Source organism: Pteropus medius, unplaced genomic scaffold, assembly GCF_902729225.1.
Source record: "Pteropus medius unplaced genomic scaffold, Ma_sr-lr_union100, whole genome shotgun sequence".
NCBI lineage: Eukaryota > Metazoa > Chordata > Mammalia > Chiroptera > Pteropodidae > Pteropus > Pteropus medius.
The window spans coordinates 4358346-4378511 of record NW_024354498.1 but is presented as its reverse complement, the minus strand read 5'-3'; the positions used below and the strand labels follow the sequence as shown (position 1 = coordinate 4378511).

The 20166-nt window shown below is 39.9% G+C and overlaps 1 protein-coding gene across 8 annotated transcripts in view; it reads left to right on the top strand.

Moving 5' to 3' along the window:
• The window catches only part of CDKL5 (cyclin dependent kinase like 5), a 146647-nt gene extending 126487 nt beyond the window's left edge, over positions 1 to 20160 (top strand). For 3 of the 8 annotated variants that reach the window (XM_039852322.1, XM_039852319.1, XM_039852320.1), the window contains 8 exons: positions 1825 to 1926; positions 2191 to 2296; positions 5126 to 5249; positions 11993 to 12092; positions 14367 to 14426; positions 15520 to 15642; positions 16883 to 17002; positions 19765 to 20160. In XM_039852322.1, the coding sequence (XP_039708256.1) occupies positions 1825 to 1926; positions 2191 to 2296; positions 5126 to 5249; positions 11993 to 12092; positions 14367 to 14426; positions 15520 to 15642; positions 16883 to 17002; positions 19765 to 20151 (1122 nt within the window). In that variant the 3' untranslated portion in view covers positions 20152 to 20160. The remainder of the gene's footprint in view (positions 1 to 1824; positions 1927 to 2190; positions 2297 to 5125; positions 5250 to 11992; positions 12093 to 14366; positions 14427 to 15519; positions 15643 to 16882; positions 17003 to 19764) is intronic. The other 5 variants (XM_039852324.1, XM_039852321.1, XM_039852327.1 and 2 more) reach the window with 3 other exon arrangements.
• Positions 20161 to 20166: the final 6 nt, after the last annotated feature.

Genomic DNA, 20166 nt, shown 5'->3' with positions numbered 1-20166 from the left:
TTCCCGAGTAGAAGGGAGGACTTTTGAAGTCACTGGATTCAACCCCTTCGTTTTGCAGATGAGCAAGGGGGCCGAGTTGCCCATTTACCCAACTAGTTCAGGGCAGAGCTGGGATCACGAGACCACGTCCAGGTCCCTGACAAGCACCCCTGGCATTGTGTCATGCCGACACATTGAGATTGAAGTGACCCTGGGCCCCTAAGCACAGGTGTTCTCCAGGAGGTCGGAAAGACTGTTTGGCACCCAGGTGAGAGGAGAGGCAAGCGACCCCATGGTTGGAGCCAAAGGAGTGGTCGGAGGAATCCCCCTAGAAAAAGAGAACCTCTGGGGCCTAGAAACATCTCTAGAGCCTGGCAGCTGCCCATGGGCATTAGATGGAGGTCAGACCCAGGTGAGGTATGCTAGCATCAAGCATGGTGTAAACAGATACGAAGTAAGGGAAACGAAAGGCTTTCACTTGAAGAAAAGACAACTGGACTGGCTCTTTGAAAGTTCCAGAAAAGACTGTGAACATGGTGGAAATAAGCTAATTATAAACAGTTACTGTGGGCTAAGCACAGATCCAACTGTTATACTGAAATTTAGTCTAGTTTGGGAGGTACAGTGCCAAGCTGCGAGAGAGTACAAGTTTAAAGGCACAAAGATGATAGATGGTTTGACAAGTAACTAAAACCGTAAAGAATCACGAAGAGAGTGACAGAGTCACTCTCTTGCAAAGTATTGTGGCCACCTTCAAGAGCGAGGGGACTGGACTGGCACTGACACTTAAGCGTTTAGGTTAGATGTAAATCATTTGTTCTCAGATCCTTTTCAGAAGCCTTTGCAAACAATACAGGTGATAAAATTCACATGAGATCTTGTCTCAAAGTAGAAGAAAGAAAGACTTCATGGGATGATTTTCTGCCCAGAATCCTTTCATAGTACATTGGGGAGTGAGGGGGAGAAAGGTTCATATTTTTAAATGTTTAATAAAATGTTTTTGATACATGACGTAAGGCTCAAGATAATACTCGTTCTGTGCCTAATGTACAGATTCGCAATGCAGCTAACTCCTCTTAATGGCTTGGTAATTTTGTTCCTTCATCTTTTTTTCCAAGGGTAGAAAAATGCTGCTTTTACCCTCATTGAACATCATTGTGGACCAAGGCTGCTCTAGCTTGTGAATCACTTCCTTGAGAGAAATAGATTGTCTGCAGAGATGAGTGGTGTCGTGATTATAGTTAAGAAAATCCATGAAATATAAGTACTGTTATCCTAGAGAAGATTCAGAAGAGAACTTAAGTACATAAACTACAGTAGTTAGAGAATTTTAAGACAGAAATGAAGAGTACTGATTCTATTCCTTGATATGTCCAAAAGACTTTAGTTTTTGTCTTTATCTGCCATGTAAGTCCTTCATGAAAAAATAATTTTGGTTCTGCACAGTTCTTTGTGGAGAACGCAGCCTAAAATCTGCTGGAGAAATTTTGGATTAACTAATAGATTCTCTAGAGTGCTGCTCAGAACCATGACTATCTAGATATTAGGAAGATAATTTTCTTTGTTTTTAATAATTAATTGAACTATTTTCAGAGTAATTTATTCCCTGCTCGCCTTAACTTTAATGAGAATTTCACTTTCCGTCTGTGTGACATTTGTTTGACTTATTTTACATTCATCAGATGATTCACTCTTTTACCAGGACAATTTGTATTTTAGCCAGCTAACATTTTTTATTTTAGTCGGTTAAGGTACCAGTTATACCAAATAAAGCCCATGGTGATTTAGGTGATTTTCATCATTTATAAGAACACTCTTATAAATCCTTTTAAATTTGACTTCCAGCCCGGGGAACAGCTCCCTCCAGAGATGACTGTGGCACGACCTTCTGTTAAAGAACCTTCCAGAGAAGGCACCTCTTCATTCCATGCGCGGCAAAAGTCTGAGGTCTGAATTCTCCAGAGTTACTACCTTTTTTGTGATAAAACCTGTCTGTAAAAATTGGTCATTCAGCATCATTACAGCCTATCTTTTAAAATTTATTCATACCCAATCTCCCACAAATAATTTCAACTGTCTTATAAAGTAAGTCGTTTTCTTCATGTCATAATTCTGAGTTTTCTCTTGAAAAGATCCTCGAGTAAATTACAGATCAGTGAGGCACTGTTCACAGTTCACAGGTGGTTTATCTAAGCCTGTTTCCTGTCTCAGGGTGGAGCGTATCATGACCCTCACTCAGACGATAGCACCGCCCCCAAAGAAAATAGACATCTATACAATGATCCGGTTCCGAGGAGAGTTGGCAGCTTCTACCGAGGTAAGCCTGACCCCTGGTGCCAAACAGGGTCCTCTCTCCCGTCCCCCTCACCACACCGCCAGCCCACATCCTCCACTACGCTTCACTGCCTTGACTTCAGGTCAGCATCATCCTCACCTGCCGTTACCTTCTCTCGCTTCTCCCTTCTGACACTTCTCCCAGCTTCAGGTCTCGCTGTCTCAGTTCAGATCCTCGAGGCTTCTGACTTGGGTTCTTTGAGTAGCCTCCCAACTGGTCTCCCTATCTCCAAGATCACCATCAGAATGGTCCCTGAAACGATCCTTCTGAAGCTGTGTTCTGACCACATCATTCGTTCATTTGATTAACTGATAAAATACTTATTGATGTCACCTGTGCGCCTGGCACTGTTCTAGTTTAAAACACGTCAGTGAACATGACGGCTAAGGTCTTCACCCTCATGGAGCTCACATTCTCATGGGGAGAAGACATCGCTAAATGCAATAATTATAGAGAGCAGTAAAAGGTGATAAAGGCTACAGGAAAAAAATAGAACAAGGCAACCTATCGCCCCCCACCGCCCCACTCCTAGTCCTCTCTCTCTCTCTTGCTGCTGACAGTCCTCTGGTGTCAGGACAAAATCCGAATTCCCCATGATGGCGTTCCAGACTGTCCATGCCCTGACCCTGCATCCTTTCCCGCTGCTTTCCCTCCTCCCCAGTGCCCAGCCCGTAGGACTGACACAGGCCTCCTCTGGCCTGAAACTCTCCTTTTGCTGCATGGATAGCTTGTTTCTGTCCTTTTTAAGATTCTACTTTCAGGTCATCTGTTCCACCCATGGTTCCTTGTCTAGGCCTCTAACGTGGCACAGAGCACACACAGTACTGATTCTTTGTCTGCATTGCTCTCTCACAAGGTGGCAAGATCCTTTATCTTTTCCTCTTTCACCCTCATTGACTAGCACACTGCCTGGCAGTTTTATGAATATTTGTTGATTGAATGAAAGAAAATCAAATGGACTTGCACAGCCTTAAAAATGTACTTTGGTGTTTAATAGACAACTAAAACAGATGCTTTGGAGGCTGTATGGATTTAGGAGATGTTGACAGAAAGGCATCCCCTTTGAGGAGCTGGGTGTTAATAGAGTGGGAGCCGCTGGGGAGCCCCAGTCCCTAGTGGGGAGACAGACAGCAAGCCTACCAGGGTGGGGCAATGTCCTGGGTCCCGGAGGCCCAGCTTCTCAAAGCCTTCAGGGATCACCATGGCCCTCTACAACCACTCACAGCGGCATTACCGGGCTTCTCACTATTCTGTTGATTTCGTAGAACAGCTGGAAAGGGGCAGGAAGTGGGGGGGGCGGTGTCATGGACACCTGTTTAGTCATTTTAACCAGGAACCAAGCTAAATAAATACATACAACTGTTATGCCTGACTAAATGTATGTTGAATGACTAGGCTACTCTGTTTTCTCCTGGCCCCACCTTTGAAAAAACCATAAGGCATTGAATATACCTTTTAATGCATTTCTTTTTGCTGATGCCATGGTTATTTTAGAATCTTATGGGACTAAATTTTAATTTAGGTTAATTAAAACAAAATATTGTAGCAGTATACATGAGCAAAAGTCTTTTCTTCTGTTGCTCTAAGTTTTACTTCCAAAATGGACCATACATGTGTTATTTCTATAGATGTCTGGAGAATATACTTTAATATAAAACGTTAACAGAATTTAAAATTAATTAGTCTTTGATCTCTGGAAAGTTTTTATTTTGATTGCAGGTGAATTAAATCAGTTAATATCAGCAAAGCTCATTTGTCTTCCTCATAATCCACTTCAGGGTTTTGCAGGCAGAACATTTTTATTTTAGAAAGTGTCGAAATAGAAGGAAAAGATTCAACTAGGTGAAACATCTAGAGACAGCTGCCATTTCAATGATGTTACTAAATCTAACTGGATGAAGATATAATGATATCACCAAAATGACATGTTTCCAGCATACTTCCCATTTTCAGACCTACTGGTCAAGAGTCAAGAGAAATGGTGTCATTTATCTTGATATACAACCTGTATATATATATATATATATATATATATATATATATATATATATATATATATATATATATATATATATATATAGCATATATATATATATATATATACCTTAGTTATGGTGAAATTTGTAATATATATTTTGATTTATGAATTAAGCTTTGAAATAGATAGAAAAGATAGTAACCCCCTCCCACACCCTCAAAAGGGCAGAAAAGTATTAACTCACATACATTGTGGTTTATCTTTCTGTTCATTCCTGGATTGAGAACTTAGAGAAAAAATAGTATTTTTGTGCAGATAACTGAATTTCTTTGGAATTTACTTTAAAAAATATAAAATTGATGCTGCCTCCCAGTTGTCAAGGCTTAAACAGTAGTTTGTATTTTCCAGCACACATGTTAAGAATCACTTCAGACTAAGAATAGATTTTGTATAGTTGGGTCTATGATGTAAGAAAGCCTTGACTTCAAAGAATTTCAAAACAGTAAAAGGGGGGCTTGTCACATTCGTACTTGTAAATATCCTGTAGTGTTTTTCAATTTGTCAGCTGACAGGTCAGTTTATATTGCCTGGTGATGTATATCGCCTGGTGTTAACTAACCCTCGCAAGTTATTCTTGTAAGCAGTGTGGTTAGGGAGAATGTCCCCTGGAATGCCTCTGCTCTCAGAAAACACGAAAGTTATCTGAAGGGCAGACGAGGGTTTCGACTTACCTGTTTGTGTGTTTTATTTGTGTGAGAGAAAATGCAGTAGAATAACTTGAGAACTGCTTTGACCAAAAGAGCACAATAGTGACTAACTTTTTCTTTTTTCAGTGCCGTCTCCACGTCCAGAAAATTCTTTCCATGAGAATAATGTGTCAACCAGAGTTTCATCACTACCATCAGAAAGCAGTTCTGGAACTAACCACTCAAAAAGACAACCAACGTTCGATCCATGGTGAGTGCTTTGGTTTGTTTCTACTCTTCTTTCTTCTAATTGGAGATTTGAAATTTCAGAGAAATTCTGGATAAACTTTTTAGCATATTTTTTCTCCTGCTAGGCCTCTCTTTCTCAAGAGAGATTGCCTGTTAAGGAAAATGTAATTTGTCATTATTTGTGATGGTTTCTTTCAAGTTCCAGCACACATGTTAAGAATATCAAATAACAGGAAAAGAAAAAAAAAAAATCTCCTGGGTCAGTAAATGCCTCAAAAGCCTTCCACTTCATTGCGTTCTTCTGACATGGTTGATAGTCTCTCACTGTCCCCTCTTTCGTTGCTGTTGAATTACGTAGCAGACACTTTGCTTAGCACTTTATGTGCCCATGTCTCACTCGGTTCTCACGATCATCCTTTGAAGTAGGGGTGGCTCCCATCCTACAGATGAGGAAACTGGAGCTTAGAAAAGGTTAAGGGGCTTGCTTGGTGCTAGACGGTCCGTAACAGGGAGGAGGGAGCCAGGATCTAGACCTACATGGGTTCTGACTCCACAGCTCGTCTTTCACCTCTGTGCCACCTGACTATTTTCAACGTGAAAAGGTAGAAATAGGAGAACCACCCTTTATGCCACCACAAAAGCATAGTGGCAGCTGGAGGTTAAAATGATGCGCCAGCTTTGCTTATCCTTTTATCTTCTTGTGTCATGTGTAATAAAAATTTAGGGAGAGAATTATAACATGTCGAGTCCCATTAGAAGATCTGTCTGAGGCGTAAGGACTTTTTAAAAATCATAATGTGGACTTTATATTCTCAGCTGCCCAGAAAGACTGTCTAGAATCTAGATGCGAGGGGTATTTGTTTATGTGTACTTCATAGAAATACCATGCTCTCTACTAAGGATGAAATGGTGCATCACTGTAACACACCAAATTTAGAATAAGACCAGTCTGTCAGAGAGCCCATCTCTGGTGTTTGTCGCCAGAAGTCACAGAGGGCCTTAGGTCAGTTCTCCGGACCCTATTGGCAGGATTATGTTGAGGTTTCAGTGTTACTGTGCCCTATGGTGAACATGACTAATTATTTTTTAAAGCTGTGAATACTTTTTCTTTCATAAGCATACTTTCCATCCATTGCCTTATTTATAAAATGAGAGTTTTAACATTAGTGACTAAGAGGTTAGACTCTGGAAATAGGTTATCTTTATTAATGTCACCTTCTGGCCATGTGACTTTAACCTCTCTGCGCCTTGGTTTCCTCATCTGCAAAACAGGGCCAGGAAGAACACCTCCCCTGTAGGGTTAATGTGATCATTAAATGGGGTAAAACATCAAAAGCACCCAGAGCCGTGTCTGGCACCTTGTGACTTGTTAATGTCAGCAGTTTTTATTGTTGACGTCCTCTGACTAGACTATGACTTGTCAGGTGTCTCCCCTCCCCTTACTTTGCTGATAAACCTTGGTGCATTCTTTCTCCATGTGACCGTAGACAAGATCTGTCCATTAACCTGGGAGCACAGGTACAGCGTGTTTTAGTTACCAGCATTGACAGTTTTCCAGTGTGGCTTTAACAAGCCATGAAAACAGTGTATAAATTATGAGAGTACGGAAATACAGAAGGACTTGTTTTTCCTCTTGGTCACTGCATAATGAAGTAATGATGGTTTAAAAGAGCATCAATTACAGACGAACAGAGTCCTGTGAAAATTAGGTAGGTCAGATCAAAACTGAATCCAAATGTATGATAGGTAGTATTAACAGCGTACCGTTTCTGTCATTTTGATAATGTTTGAGTAGAGCTTGTTTAGATCTGGATATGTATAGAAACCTGAAAACAGTTCTAAAAAGAATTAGAGGCACAGTTGGGACCTTGACCTTTAGAAAAGTCTCTATCGAATCATCCATACTCTGATACTGCTGTTAGGAGGCTTGAGAGAGTCCCAGAATTACGAGTGATGAATTGTTATATTCTTTTATTCCCACTGCCCCTCCTGATAATGCTGCTATGATACTTCTTCATGGATCACATCTAACTTAATCTGAGTCATTCATTAAACTTTGTCTTGATTTTTTTTTTTCTTGAACAAGATCTCGTTGGTTCACCATATTGTGTATATTTGAGAGAAACGCAGTTTGATAACTTACAAAAACGTGAACGAGCCTTGCTGCGGTAACAGTGCATTGCCGTTTTTAAATTATCACTTACCTAAGGGCAATCTGTTTCTCCTTGATAGTAGTTCTTTATATTTCTTTTGAGAAGAGGATATTTGTATACTATACATTTCTTATAATGAGATCAAAGCTATATGTCATATTTTAAAGTGATAAATAGATATCGTAGTATAATACCCAGAGTGGTTATTCCGGCCATCTCAGCTATCTAGAATCCATTTAAGAACTGGGAGATAAGCCAAAATATCTCAGAACAAGAAAAATGCAGTCATGTTCATCATCTATACTAATGGGAAAACACTTGGACCCTATAAGCCTGTTTATTCTTCTTTTATGCACAAGTCTAGCAGTTGGAACTGAGGTTGTCAGGCAAGAAGTCGTTCCAGGTAACAATACAGTGTGCAGAGGCAGAATGACCCTGCACAATAGCTGTGGAGAGAAGAGGAGTATTTTTGCCTTTTCTCAGGCCCTCAGTGGGAAAATCATTTCTGGCCCTTATGGTTTCATAGATAGACTAGATAGCCGTGTAGAGTGTATACTTATAAAATAGACTGCTCTTACTTTGCTTAAGAAGATAAAGAGTATAAATACATTTAGAAAGAGTGCTGTCAAAATTGGGTTAAAAATTGATGCTTAAACATATTAAATCAAATTAATTAGAAATCCCAGTAGTTAAGTGAAGAATTGCTGTCACTTGCTCAAATCAATCCCAGGCTTTTTCTTCTTGTGAAGTTAGAATATATTGATATCCATTATCAATTGCCACCACAATTCACAAAGTTATTCAATGACTTTGTGTTCTCACACATTAACTGACCACCCTAGTCATACTGCCTGCCACCTCCTCTCCCCTGGCGAAGTATCAGAGTAATTAATGCCCCTCTCCTCTTCAACTTACCTTCACGCTGTTCCCAGAGCGATTATACTAAAGCCCCGGAAGTCTGACCCTCTGTCAAAGCTGTGGGTCTCCTGACTTGAGTCTGTGAGCAGCTCAAAGCCACATTCTTTTTTTATTTTTCTCTGTAGTTCCAACACCTAACACAGGGCCTGGCACATACAAAGTACTCTCTAAACGTTGGTTGACTTTGATTCAGTTAGTTTTAATTCCTTCCCTTTTTTAGATGAGTCTTTTGAATTCTCTTTCCTTTGACCACTTAAAGAATAGGTGTTGTGTGAGATAGTGCTTGAGTCCCATGACTCTGCAGGAAGGAGACCGTTAGCCCCACACCATCATCACCTCCTACCCCCATTTAATGTGCCGGGTGACTAGCTGGCTGGTCCCTCTTAAAGCCCCTGTCCCTGAGATTTATGTCATCACCCACCTGCCCTTCTCTTATGCTGCTCCTCTTGGACTTGTTGGCTGTGCAGTTAGCTTGCTCCGCTCAGCTCAGCACATAGCTGTTGACCGTATCAGGTAGAATGGCAGGGTCCAGAATTCAAACTTTGGATAAATTATGGGGCACACTCTTACCCATTAGGTGCAGTACTAGTTGTAAATGTTGAAGTCTCATTCTTCATTCTTTTTTGTAAGATACTCAGCTTTTCAGATGCCTGCATTCCAGACAGCTTCTCTATATCTCTGTCCCTCTCTGAGTCTCTCTCCCAGGATTTTTGTCCCTTCGGTTTCTCTGTTAATTCTCTATATGTGTATGTTTCAGTGTAGCTTCTCCCTGTTTTTTTTTCCTTTCTTTCTTTCTTTCTTTCTTTGTCCCACTTACGCTCTTTCTCTTTGTCTCTGACTTCCTTTTGTGTTTCGTGTCACTCCCTTGTGATGCACGCACACTCATGCTTTCTCCTAACTTTTCATTCTCTAGTTCAAGGGTAATTTATTTCCTTTTTTGTTTTGGCCTCTGGGATCTTTCCCTGCCTGGATCTTGGCCCCATCACTTTTGCTCAGCTTCAGTTTGAAGATGTTTTCCTCATCACCCCCCATTCCCCTAGGCGCTCTGGTTTATCCAGTGTCTCTGAAAAGACCCCGCAGGGGTCTTTGATTCATCTTTCCTATTTTTGCAGTCATAAGGAATCCCAGACACTGGGCTTTGTGTCCTGCTCCTCTCATTACCTTTCCATCCTCTCACTCTCATCTTATTGGATAGACTCTTCTTCCCATCCCATATCCTGCTCCTCCTAGGACCAGTGTCTCAAGCCATCACTTACTCTCACCAGCATTAACATTCTTCTACTGACACCCATTCCTATCCTGAGATTGCAGTTATGATGGACGTGTCCCCCTTAAAGACTTCCTGGATTGGCAGAAAATACTGTTACTACTGACCCTCAAAAGGCCTTTGAGATTTTGTTAGACTTTCATTCTGATTGGTAAAATCTTCTACCTGTTAATCCGAAGACTGTGCTGTGCAGACCCCATTATGGAAGGACATAAGCCATATAATAAGCAAATAATTCTTTAACTTCTAGAAGTTTCAGAACATTAAAGATAGTATTACTGGTTGGACTAGATGCTCTCTGAGGTTCCTTTCAATCCTACGGTCCTGCTTTTGCGATAACAGTGAACTGCACTGTTCTGCTGTGCTCCCTAGAACTCGCACGTGACTGAGTGCTGCGGCCTGGAATTGAGTTTTGGGCCATCTGTCTTAGGCCTCATGCAAGATGGTTTCATTTCCAGAATCTCTAAAGTGCTTGTCATTAGAATCTTCGACTGAATTCCCAGGGTCGTCTAGGCCCAGCCCATCGTTGGGATGGCAGTGCTACAACGCTGAACTTAAAGTCTTTGACTTTTCACTGTTCCATTCTCACCCATTCCATCATGTCTGAAATCTTCTAGCTTTCAAAATTGTAAATGTATCATTCAGAGTTCCGACAATAGATATTTTATTGGTTGTGTTGTATTACAAAACTTTCGCTTCAGAACTTGGGACTCTCTCAATGATGTTTAAACTTGCAGGTCCTAAAGAAGATAAAAATAAATAAAATAAAATTGCAGATCCTAATGAGTTTCAGGAACACTTGGGCCTGCGGTGCATGTTTTCACTTCCTTGGTTCCCATTAACTTTAGGCTAAACACTTTAAAGGAAATGATCACCGGTCCTTCAAACGGGCATGATTTATTTACTTTCTGTTTCTCCTCAATCTCTTTCAATCTCTTCCATGGTTGTCTTTGATCTTCAGTTCTTGGTTTTTCAAATAAATTTTCTGTAGATTGTAAAACCTTTTTTATTATATCTGCAGTGCATATTTGTTGTTGAAATTAAAAAGGATTATAAGTCACCAATAATCCTACTACCCAGAGATGAAAGCTTTTAAGATTTTATTTTTTCATGACTTTTTAAAAATGTGTAAATATGAACATATATATATATAAATGAATGTTTTTTAGATACAGTTAAGCTTATATTATGCAGAAAGTTTTGAATCCTGCTGTTATCACTTAGTATTGTAGTTTTAATATTTCTTCATATTAGTGAAGATTCCTTGAAGATGTGATTTATTTTTAATAGCTTCCTAGTGCTTTCTATCAAGCATATCTGTAATAGTTTATAGAAATATTTTCTGCCTTCACACAGATTTAATCAAGTAAAGGATGCTGCTTTGCTCGTATTTTCTTGGATGTTCTAGTAACTTTATCACTGTTAGGCGTTCTAAAACCATAATATGAACAAACTATCACCCTTGATGTTCCTACTCTTGATTTTAGGGAGTAGCTAGTAGAAGGAATCAGTCATTTAAGAAAATGGTTTTCCACGATCGTATAGATATTCGAGTTTAAAATAGAGCCCATGGAATATGCCTTTTTGAAGAATAATACCAGTTCAATTGCTTTATAAAGACTAAATTAAATTAAGTAATATAGGGCTGCTGTTAACAAACAAGTAAGCCAACTTGTTCAGCCAAAGTGTCTTGTTTGTTGTCTTTTTTTTTTTTTGAAGGCTTTTAATATCTCCTATTAGTATTAAAATACCTGGTGGTGTCCATGGTATGAAGCTTAACGTCAATATTTTCAGTTAGAGGCTTTTTTCCAGAAAAGTACTTTGTATTAAGTGTTCATCCTGTCTACATCTTGTTCTTATCTATTTTTTATTTAGTTTTAATAAATATAAGATTTTTTTAATAAAGGAATTTTCTGGTTTCAGGCAATTTATACTTTTATTTCTAATGTTTCTTTAGCAGCATTGATTTTTGTTCGTTTGTTTTTTATGTTCAATACCTTGGCAAGCCGCTAATAATAAACTTGTAGAGCTGGTTTTAAGAAGGTAAATAGAAAAATGAAGATAATGAAAACGTTTCTGCTCTTTCCCTTGGAGGGTTACAGAAAAGGCATCTTTAGACCATGTGCTTTTCAAACTCTCTAGTTCTGAGCTTTTTAACAGCTTGAAAATGGTCCTGCAGCACAGTTACAGATCATTTGTAATAATGCTCAAATTGCTAATTCGAGTAGGTCTGTACCAAATCTAATCATTAACCGTGGTAGATTAGATTCACTTCCTCCTGTGGTTTTTAGAGGCTCTTTACCTGTGCACTTGATTCTTCATGGCTATTTGAACCTGGTGTCATGCATTTTTAGTCTTTATTGTATTTGTCATAATGGCAGGAGAATGGTTGAAAGATCAATATGATAAAAACGTCTTTCTATTTAGGAAAAGTCCCGAAAACATTAGTCATTCCGAACAGCTCAAGGAAAAGGAAAAACAAGGTTTTTTCAGGTCAATGAAAAAGAAAAAGAAGAAATCTCAAACAGTAAGTAGATAGTCAATTTCTATATACAGTGGCATATGAGTCTGCTTTAATCTGTGGGAGCTTTACATTTTGTACATGGCAATCAAAGTGAATTATTTTCTAATTGAGCCTTGACATACATACACCGTTTATGTTTTCTTCTCAAATTCTATACAACTATCCTCCTCTTGAAGAGCCTTTTCTAGATTCAACAGAATCTCCAGGAATAGAAGAAATTGAATTTGGATGAGAGAGGACATGTTAAGCCTCTCTCAGTTAACATCTTTTCCGTGTGGATTTGTATTTATGTTAAAACTATGAAGCTGTAGCATTTATTTCTCTCTAGGGGTTAAAGATATGTGAAGACATAGGAAATGGTTTTGGTTTATTTTTAAATCTTGAAAGTCATAACTAACCATCATTCATTATTCTCAGCTGTCTGATTATCCAATCTCCACATTCACAAGTGCACTTCTGGATTGCAGAGTCACAGAGAAGAGAGAGTATCTGACATTTCAGGGCTTGTTTTAGTAGGAAGACATGTTTATCCTGTGACTGAACTGGGAAGTGGAACGAGTCTTAGCCCCTAGGAGCCCTCCGCCTAAACCCAGGGCTGGCTCCATGAAACCACCCGTGCACGTCACATCGCTGACCCGCCCAAGCACTGATTCTGCTGTTCAGTGACAGGAGAAAACCCGGAGAAGCCAGGCCTCCAGGCCAGCAGGAGCTTCTTCACCCACATGAGGCATGCTTCTCCCTTTGTTTTATGGCGCCTTCCAGACTAGACAGTGTTGAGTCAGCCATTAAATGATTTTGTTTCTAGTTTAACTTCATATACGATTGACTCTCATTTATCTAAAAAGGAAAAAGGATTCTAGGATTACGACTCAATGGTAAGTAAAGATGAGATGATAGTAGCAAAGAATATAACACCCGAAGTAAGGCTTTTTATCTCACAGATGTTCTAGATATGCTGACAAAGACCTTTCTAGATTACCTTTCGAGGTTATTCTTTCACTTACTCGTTTGTTAAATTTCTATATTTCATTAAATATGAGCTCATTACAGAAGAGTTGAGGGGGAAAATGATCATTTCTAATCTTATCGCACACACAGCTGGTATTAGGATTGTGGTATATTTCCCCCTGACTTTTTAGCCTATGCATATTTGTGAGGGAAAGATGATCTTTTGAAGTTTGTTTTAAATAATACTATCAGTCATACATACATACACACAACATGTATGTTACTACAGCATTTTATTATCTTCATTTTAATGGCTGCACGATATTCCTGATATGTTTATTTTTTAAAACCTGCCTATATCTCTGAGACTCACTGAAGGCAGAATTTCAAATCAAAATGCCACTCAAATATTACTACATATGTTACTTAGACTGGATGACCAAATAAATAGAAAAATCTCTAAATATTTAAAGTGCTAATTTTATCATTGTCTATAGAACACTTATCTCTCATGGACATTGAACTTAGAGTACCACCTCTTGACCACTGCTATTTTTATTTGGAGGTTTTTGTTCTTAACTTCAGGTTTATGGCTGTTGTGGGGTGCTTAAGGGGAAGAAAGTAGCAGGAACCAAGGAATCGAAGGTGTTTTGTGTATAGATTTGGCTTTTGATGTCTGTCTGTCTTAGACCGACATTAAACTTAAGGCCCCCGGCTCATCATGGCCTGAGTCAAATATATACATGTCAACTGACTCTGTTATTCAGGATCTGGTTTTAATTTTAGATGTTTAAATAGTATAGGTTAGGTAAATAGAAAAATTATTGTTCTCTAACATCCTCTCCACTTGAACTAACTTTTTTAAGGTTTTCACATGTTTCATTTTTGATATGTAAAGTAACTGTAAAATACCTCTGTACAGGCCACATGCCTTAAGCCTTCCAAACCAAAAGTTTTTTGTGTCCCTGGATTTTTTAGTTAAAAGAAAAAATATATATTTTTAAAGGACTTTGGTAACTAGCGTAAGACTTTCAAAGAGCATTCAGTATATTCTGCCAGACCTCAGGCTCCTAAGCCTGGCATTTTGTTAACTCTGCCTCCTTGGAATGAGCATTGAAACAGAATTAAAGTTAGTCTTTTTCACTTTCTAGAACTCAGCAAAAGGAAACTGGGTAACCAAGCTTTGAAAGATTTAAAACTCTGTGGCCTTTGCTTAAGATTGAAAAAAAAAAAGGGAAATCCGATACCCAGTGTACATAGAGAAACGGGACATTTAAAAGCCTCAGTGGGTCTTAAATCTAGTTTAACCCTTTTATTTCGCTAATATAGGAACTCTACAGGCAAGTTGTGATCTGCCCGAAGTCGCACATTCGGTTGGGAAAAATAGAGGTGGGTTCTTCTTAATAGCTGGCCCAGGCTCAGTCGCCCACCTCTGTGGAGAGCTTCCGGCCACTTATTCCTGGGGGCTCTCTTGTGGCCTCCTTAGTGATGCGAGTTAAACTCCTCCCTGGAAACCTGTCATGGGAACAGGAAACTGCAGGCTATTTTACTCAAATGTCTTCATATACATACCCATAGGAGATGATCTGAATGCCTTCTTGTACATTCTGACAGTTGAGATATCCACAACACGGAAAAGTGGTGCCAAAAAATGATTATGTGTTGTAAAGGTGCCTGCTTTGACTCAAGCAAATCTGGAAGCCGCCTTGGGAAATCTGGCTGCAGTTCTGTATCCAGGGTTACATAAGCCCTCAGAGCATATGGTGACTCTGCCAACTTGGTAATCATACCCAAGTTAGTTAGTATCTACCTCAGCTGGTAATCATGCTTCAATTTAAAGAACGAACTTTCCGTTTCCTCACTTTGAAACCCCATATTCTGAATTGCGCTTGATATTGTCCATGGGATGAATATTTCTAATAGTGTCGAAGGGGCTTCTTCCTTGACAGTAGAATCCTGCAACAGTGATGTTTCTCCTCCAAGTGACATGTTCTGGTTTATGAATTAACCATGTTCAAAAGTTTTTTTTTTTTTCCTAATAGGCAGATTACATGGTAGATTAATTATTTGGTTGCTGGAGTCCTCTCTAGCCATTTGGAAAAGATTGAAGTTCATGAATAGCTCTTTAAATACAATTCATTATAATAATTCTATTTCTGATAATAAGTTCTTAAGTGTTTTGTAAGCTTAATGTGAATGATGCGAGTAGGTCCCTAGGCATTCCTTTGACAGGTGTTGATCAGGACCACGTGTTCTTTATATTCATAGAAGTTGTTGCATGTCTTGAATTAACAGTGTTGACTTCTTCGTGTCCAGGTGAGAAATGACACAGAACCCCCTCCAGATGCACACACAGCACAGAGATTCTTTCAGTGACGGTATTATTAGCAATGAGGGAGATTTCCAGGGCTACATTTCATAAGAACACCTTTTTTCCCTTTTTTTTTTTTTTTTTGCAATTTATTTGTATCTTATATTGCAGACAGATTCCACCAACGGGGAGAATCCAAGCATCAAGAAATCCCTCTTTCCTCTTTTTAATTCAAAGAATCATTTAAAGCATAGTTCTTCTTTGAAAAAGCTTCCTGTAGTCACTCCACCCATGGTACCCATTTTTACGTATGGTAGCCCTGAAAACTGCTCCAGTAAACTTGTTTTACTGATGACAACAGCATGTCTTTTATTTTCATGGGGTCATATTCTCTTTGTGCTAGTTAAGTACCTGAGCCAGTTCCATAAATTCACTGAGATATAAATTCTTTGCCATTCTGGATTTTCTGAATCAGTCAAGGAAGGTGAAGCATAAAAGGCTATTAAGCAAACAAACTAGTGAAAGGCTAGTTTGGGTTGTCTGATTAGCCAATTGTCGGCAGACAGCATTCATAAAATCTCTTATTACCTGTAAAGAATTTGATTAACATTTACAATTCACAAATGTCTTCGTTCGGCTCACAAAGTTTGTTAACACTTGGTTGGCAGTTTGTTTCTTGAAACCAAGTTGCATTGACCAAATTGAGTGAGCTAGCAGGCTCCATGAAAAAACACAGCTTCTATTGGTGATTTGCTTTTTTTCTTGCCTAGCTCTAGCTTTCACTGGTCACTGGGTTTAAAGCCAGGGCTTTTGCTTGGCATTTGCCATTTACTCTCCTGTGTTCACCAAAATCGGTGAATGGACCAATTGCATTCGTCTGGAATTTGTGGCACAAATTTCCAGCATTTTCATCGTATATAATGCTAGACCCAGATTATTTACTGGGCCGTGTCTTGGGAGTATGATTCAAACTATACTTCTCTACTTTGCTATCCTCAAAAACTTGCTAGACTTCTTTCTATAACCCTCCTCCCCCCTCCCTTTCCAAACACAGTGTTTGGATCATTTTCCCAGCGGGAACAAATTTTTGTTTTATTGAACTGGTTCATAACCTAACTGCAATGTGGAATGAGGATACGACAGCAATTCCTGGTACAGCCCAATTTAACAGCTCTCTCTTACAGCGACTAAAACTAACAGCATGGGAATGCTTTAAGGATTGAGGTTTTAACAAAGCTGCATGACATCTGCCAATTTTTCCTAATGCAGGGAAAATTATTAAGAGGGCAGCAGAATTTAACTAGCATCACTTGCATTGTGAACATTGGGAGAGTTTGGGTTTCCTTTTTCTTTTTTTTTTTTCCTTGTTTGTTTTTTGTTTTGTTTCGGTTTTTGGGGGGGTTTTTCTGTTGGTTTGTTTTGGTTGAGTTTGGGTTTGGTTTGATTTGCTTTGGTTCTCCTCTTGGGTGCAGTTGCCTATCCTAATTAGACTTATTGGTGTGCTGACTGAAGCCTTGTCCATATTCTGCTCTAGGTGCCCAATTCCGAAGGCCCCGATCTTCTGACACTGCAGAAAGCCATTCACTCTGCTAGTACCCCGAGCAGCAGACCAAAGGAGTGGCGTCCTGAGAAGATCTCTGATCTACAGCCCCAAGTGAGTGGTACCCGTGTCGCTCCTGTACTCTGACTGCAGTGGTCATCCCTCCTGAGGGCACAGGGTTGACAAATTTAGCCTCTCAGTGATACAACAAGGCTGAGAGTCTCCCCAGAATATACCCTCACTAATAGCCAGATGCGTCTTGGGAGTCCAGATCTTGCTTCGGTGACCCTTGTCCTACTGTGGAAAAAAACGAACTTCCCTTAGCTTTCACCTAGCTACAGTGGGGTGTGGGATGGGATTAGGGGTTACTAAGACATGGCCCAGCTTACAAATACTCTACAGCCTAGGACAGACGGAAAATCCGTAAATAACCATAATTTGTGATTAAAAAACAAAGTGGAGCAGGGCATAAAATGTAGGGGAATATGAGAGGAGATAGTGGGAAGATTAAGGTTTCATTAAAGGTAGTAGCGTATGAATTGGGCCTAGAAAGGCAGATATGATCAACTTTCTTGAAAGAATATTCAAACTTCTGAAATCCATACTATTTTTGATAGAAAACTGGCAAATAATTGCATTAGAACTGCACATTAGACAGTATGTATAATTGTATTTCTCTACTATGATAGAGGAATAAGCAGAAACAAATCCATACATTTTTCATGTAACTGAGGTTTTATCTCTTTTAAACAACTATTTTGATTGGAAAATTTTTAATATTGTATCTTTTCAGTATCCTATAATGAGCATAGTAACACAATCTAACTTGATTTTTGATTGTATTCAATATTTTATAAATCCGTCATTCCTCTGTGCTGTAGTTTCTGACAACCCTCATGAGCTTTTGAGACTGTAGAGTTGGTGGTGCCTATAAATGACTACAAATTTCTGTAATTTGGAGAAAGAGGGTCGATTTTTTTAGGTTTGGTGTTTACTCTCTAATTGTAAGCTGTTACTTAGAGCTGCTGACAGGAGTTCCCCAAATTTTGATTGTATTTGCCCAGCCATTTGTATTTTATGCTTCCAATATAACATAGGCTGGGGGTGGGGGTGAAGGGCGTGTAGAGAACCAACTATCCAAGTTATTGGATATGTATCTGAACTAAGAGCTCAAGGCTCTGAGCAAGGGCCTGATGTTCTATTCCTAACCTAAACAATAAATAAATAAATAGGTGAAGACCTTTAGAACCTTCTTTGTATAACCACTTCTTTTGCCAAAAAGCTCTTTTTGGGTAACCTTATATCTCCAGCTGAACCCATATTATTGTACAGTTGACCCTTGAACAATATGGGGGTTAAGGACACTGACCCCGGGCACAGTCAAAAATTTGCTTTTAACATTTGACTTCCTCAAACTTAAGTTGTCCCTCAGTATCTGCAGACAATTGGTTCCAAATTCCCATGGACAGCAAAATCCGCAGATGCCCAAATCCACAATATAAAAATGGTGTGTGCAGATCCATGCATATGGTCAGCCCTCTGCATCCACGGACTCCCAACCACAGATCAAAAATTGTACAGGTATTTACTGAAAAAATTCCACATTATGAGTGAACCCACACAGTTTAAAACCTGTGTTGTTCAAGAGTCAGCTGTAAGTGCTCAATAGTTATATGTGGTCAGGGCTATAAAAAATCACCAGGAAATCTCATCGTATTATCATACCAATTTTATTTTAAAAAAACATACACTTTTGAGCATTTGTGGCATGCAGTATACTCTGCCACCTCCTGTGGGGACCACAAAGCTTTCTTGGACAGAATTTGGAATGGCCATAGAAGATGCTTTTCCAGGAATAATTTCTACCTGAATCAATTCTGAAGCAATTTCTCTTGGATTTCAGAGTTCTATTCCTTCAAATCTTGTAGTGTTCTTGAGATCATTGTTTTATTAGAACTTTGCTGAGCCCTTAAAAGCATCGTCCTTGAAGATTGGCAGCCAGAGGTGTCCCAAGGCTAAGGCCTCATTACAGCCAGAGTCCTCAGGGAGGGCTATGAATTTCAGGGTGCTTTCTCATGCCTCTTCTGATGGCGGCCCTCATTACACCAGACGTAGAAGAGAAGAGAGTGAGCCATTTGTCACCAGTGAAGAGCCTTCTGGCCAGCCAGCTTCCAGGGCCCTCTCTTCTGCCTTGACGTGCAGTCCCCCTCCACAGTACCACACCCCGTGAGTCCCAGCCCCGGCCACACAGCAGACAGGGCAGCCGGGAGTCCATGTTAGGAATCGAAGGTTTCCTACGAGTGAATTGTGTTTTAGAGTCTGCGGGGCTTTTGCTTGTTTCTCTGTGCTTTGTATTTTTAAAGCCCAAATCTTACCCTCCCCCTACAAAACAATAAATAAAACAAAACCAAAAAAGTAAAAGGGCAGAAAGGGAACATTTGGATTTTGCAATGTCAAGGGAAAGGGAAAATCAGGGAGGCGAGAACAGAAGGAGATATATAAATTTTAGCTGAGTGCATTGCTACCTAATTGAAACATGATATTTTCTCGGTTTCTCTCACAGCTAAGTAATGGTCATATGGCTTAGTTCTGGCCACTGAAATACAAGTGGCAGCTTTCTATGGCGCTGTTGGGAAGTCTTCTCAAAAGGGAGAGTCGTATCCCTTCTTTTGCTTCTTTCTGCTGGTTGAGGCATGAGATTCCCCCGTCTTTGAAAAAGAACAAAAGGATAGATAAGGCTGGACTGGGCCCTCCTCCCCCGCGGGGCCCGCCCTCCCCGGCTACATGCAGTCATCTCAGACGCGCGCTGTACTTTCTCCCAACTCTCCGGTACATGCTAAGTGAGATCCTACATGCGTTCTTGTCTTGTCTTTCAGAGCCAGCCGTTAAAATCACTGCGAAAGCTGTTGCATCTCTCTTCAACCTCCAATCACCCAGCTTCCTCAGACCCCCGCTTCCAGCCATTAACATCTCAACAAGCCAAAAATTCCTTCTCAGAAATTCGGATTCATCCCCTGAGCCAGGCCTCTGGCGGGAGCAGCAACATCCGGCAGGAGCCCACACCAAAGGGCAGGCCAACCCTCCAGCTGTCAGGTCAGATGGACCCTGGTTGGCACGTGTCCTCTGTGACCCGGAGTGCCACAGAGGGGCCTTCCTATTCTGAACAGCTGGGTGCGAAGAGTGGGCCAAATGGGCACCCTTATAACAGAACAAATCGGTCTCGAATGCCAAATCTGAATGATTTAAAAGAGACAGCTTTGTAAAGTGTGCTTGGGGCG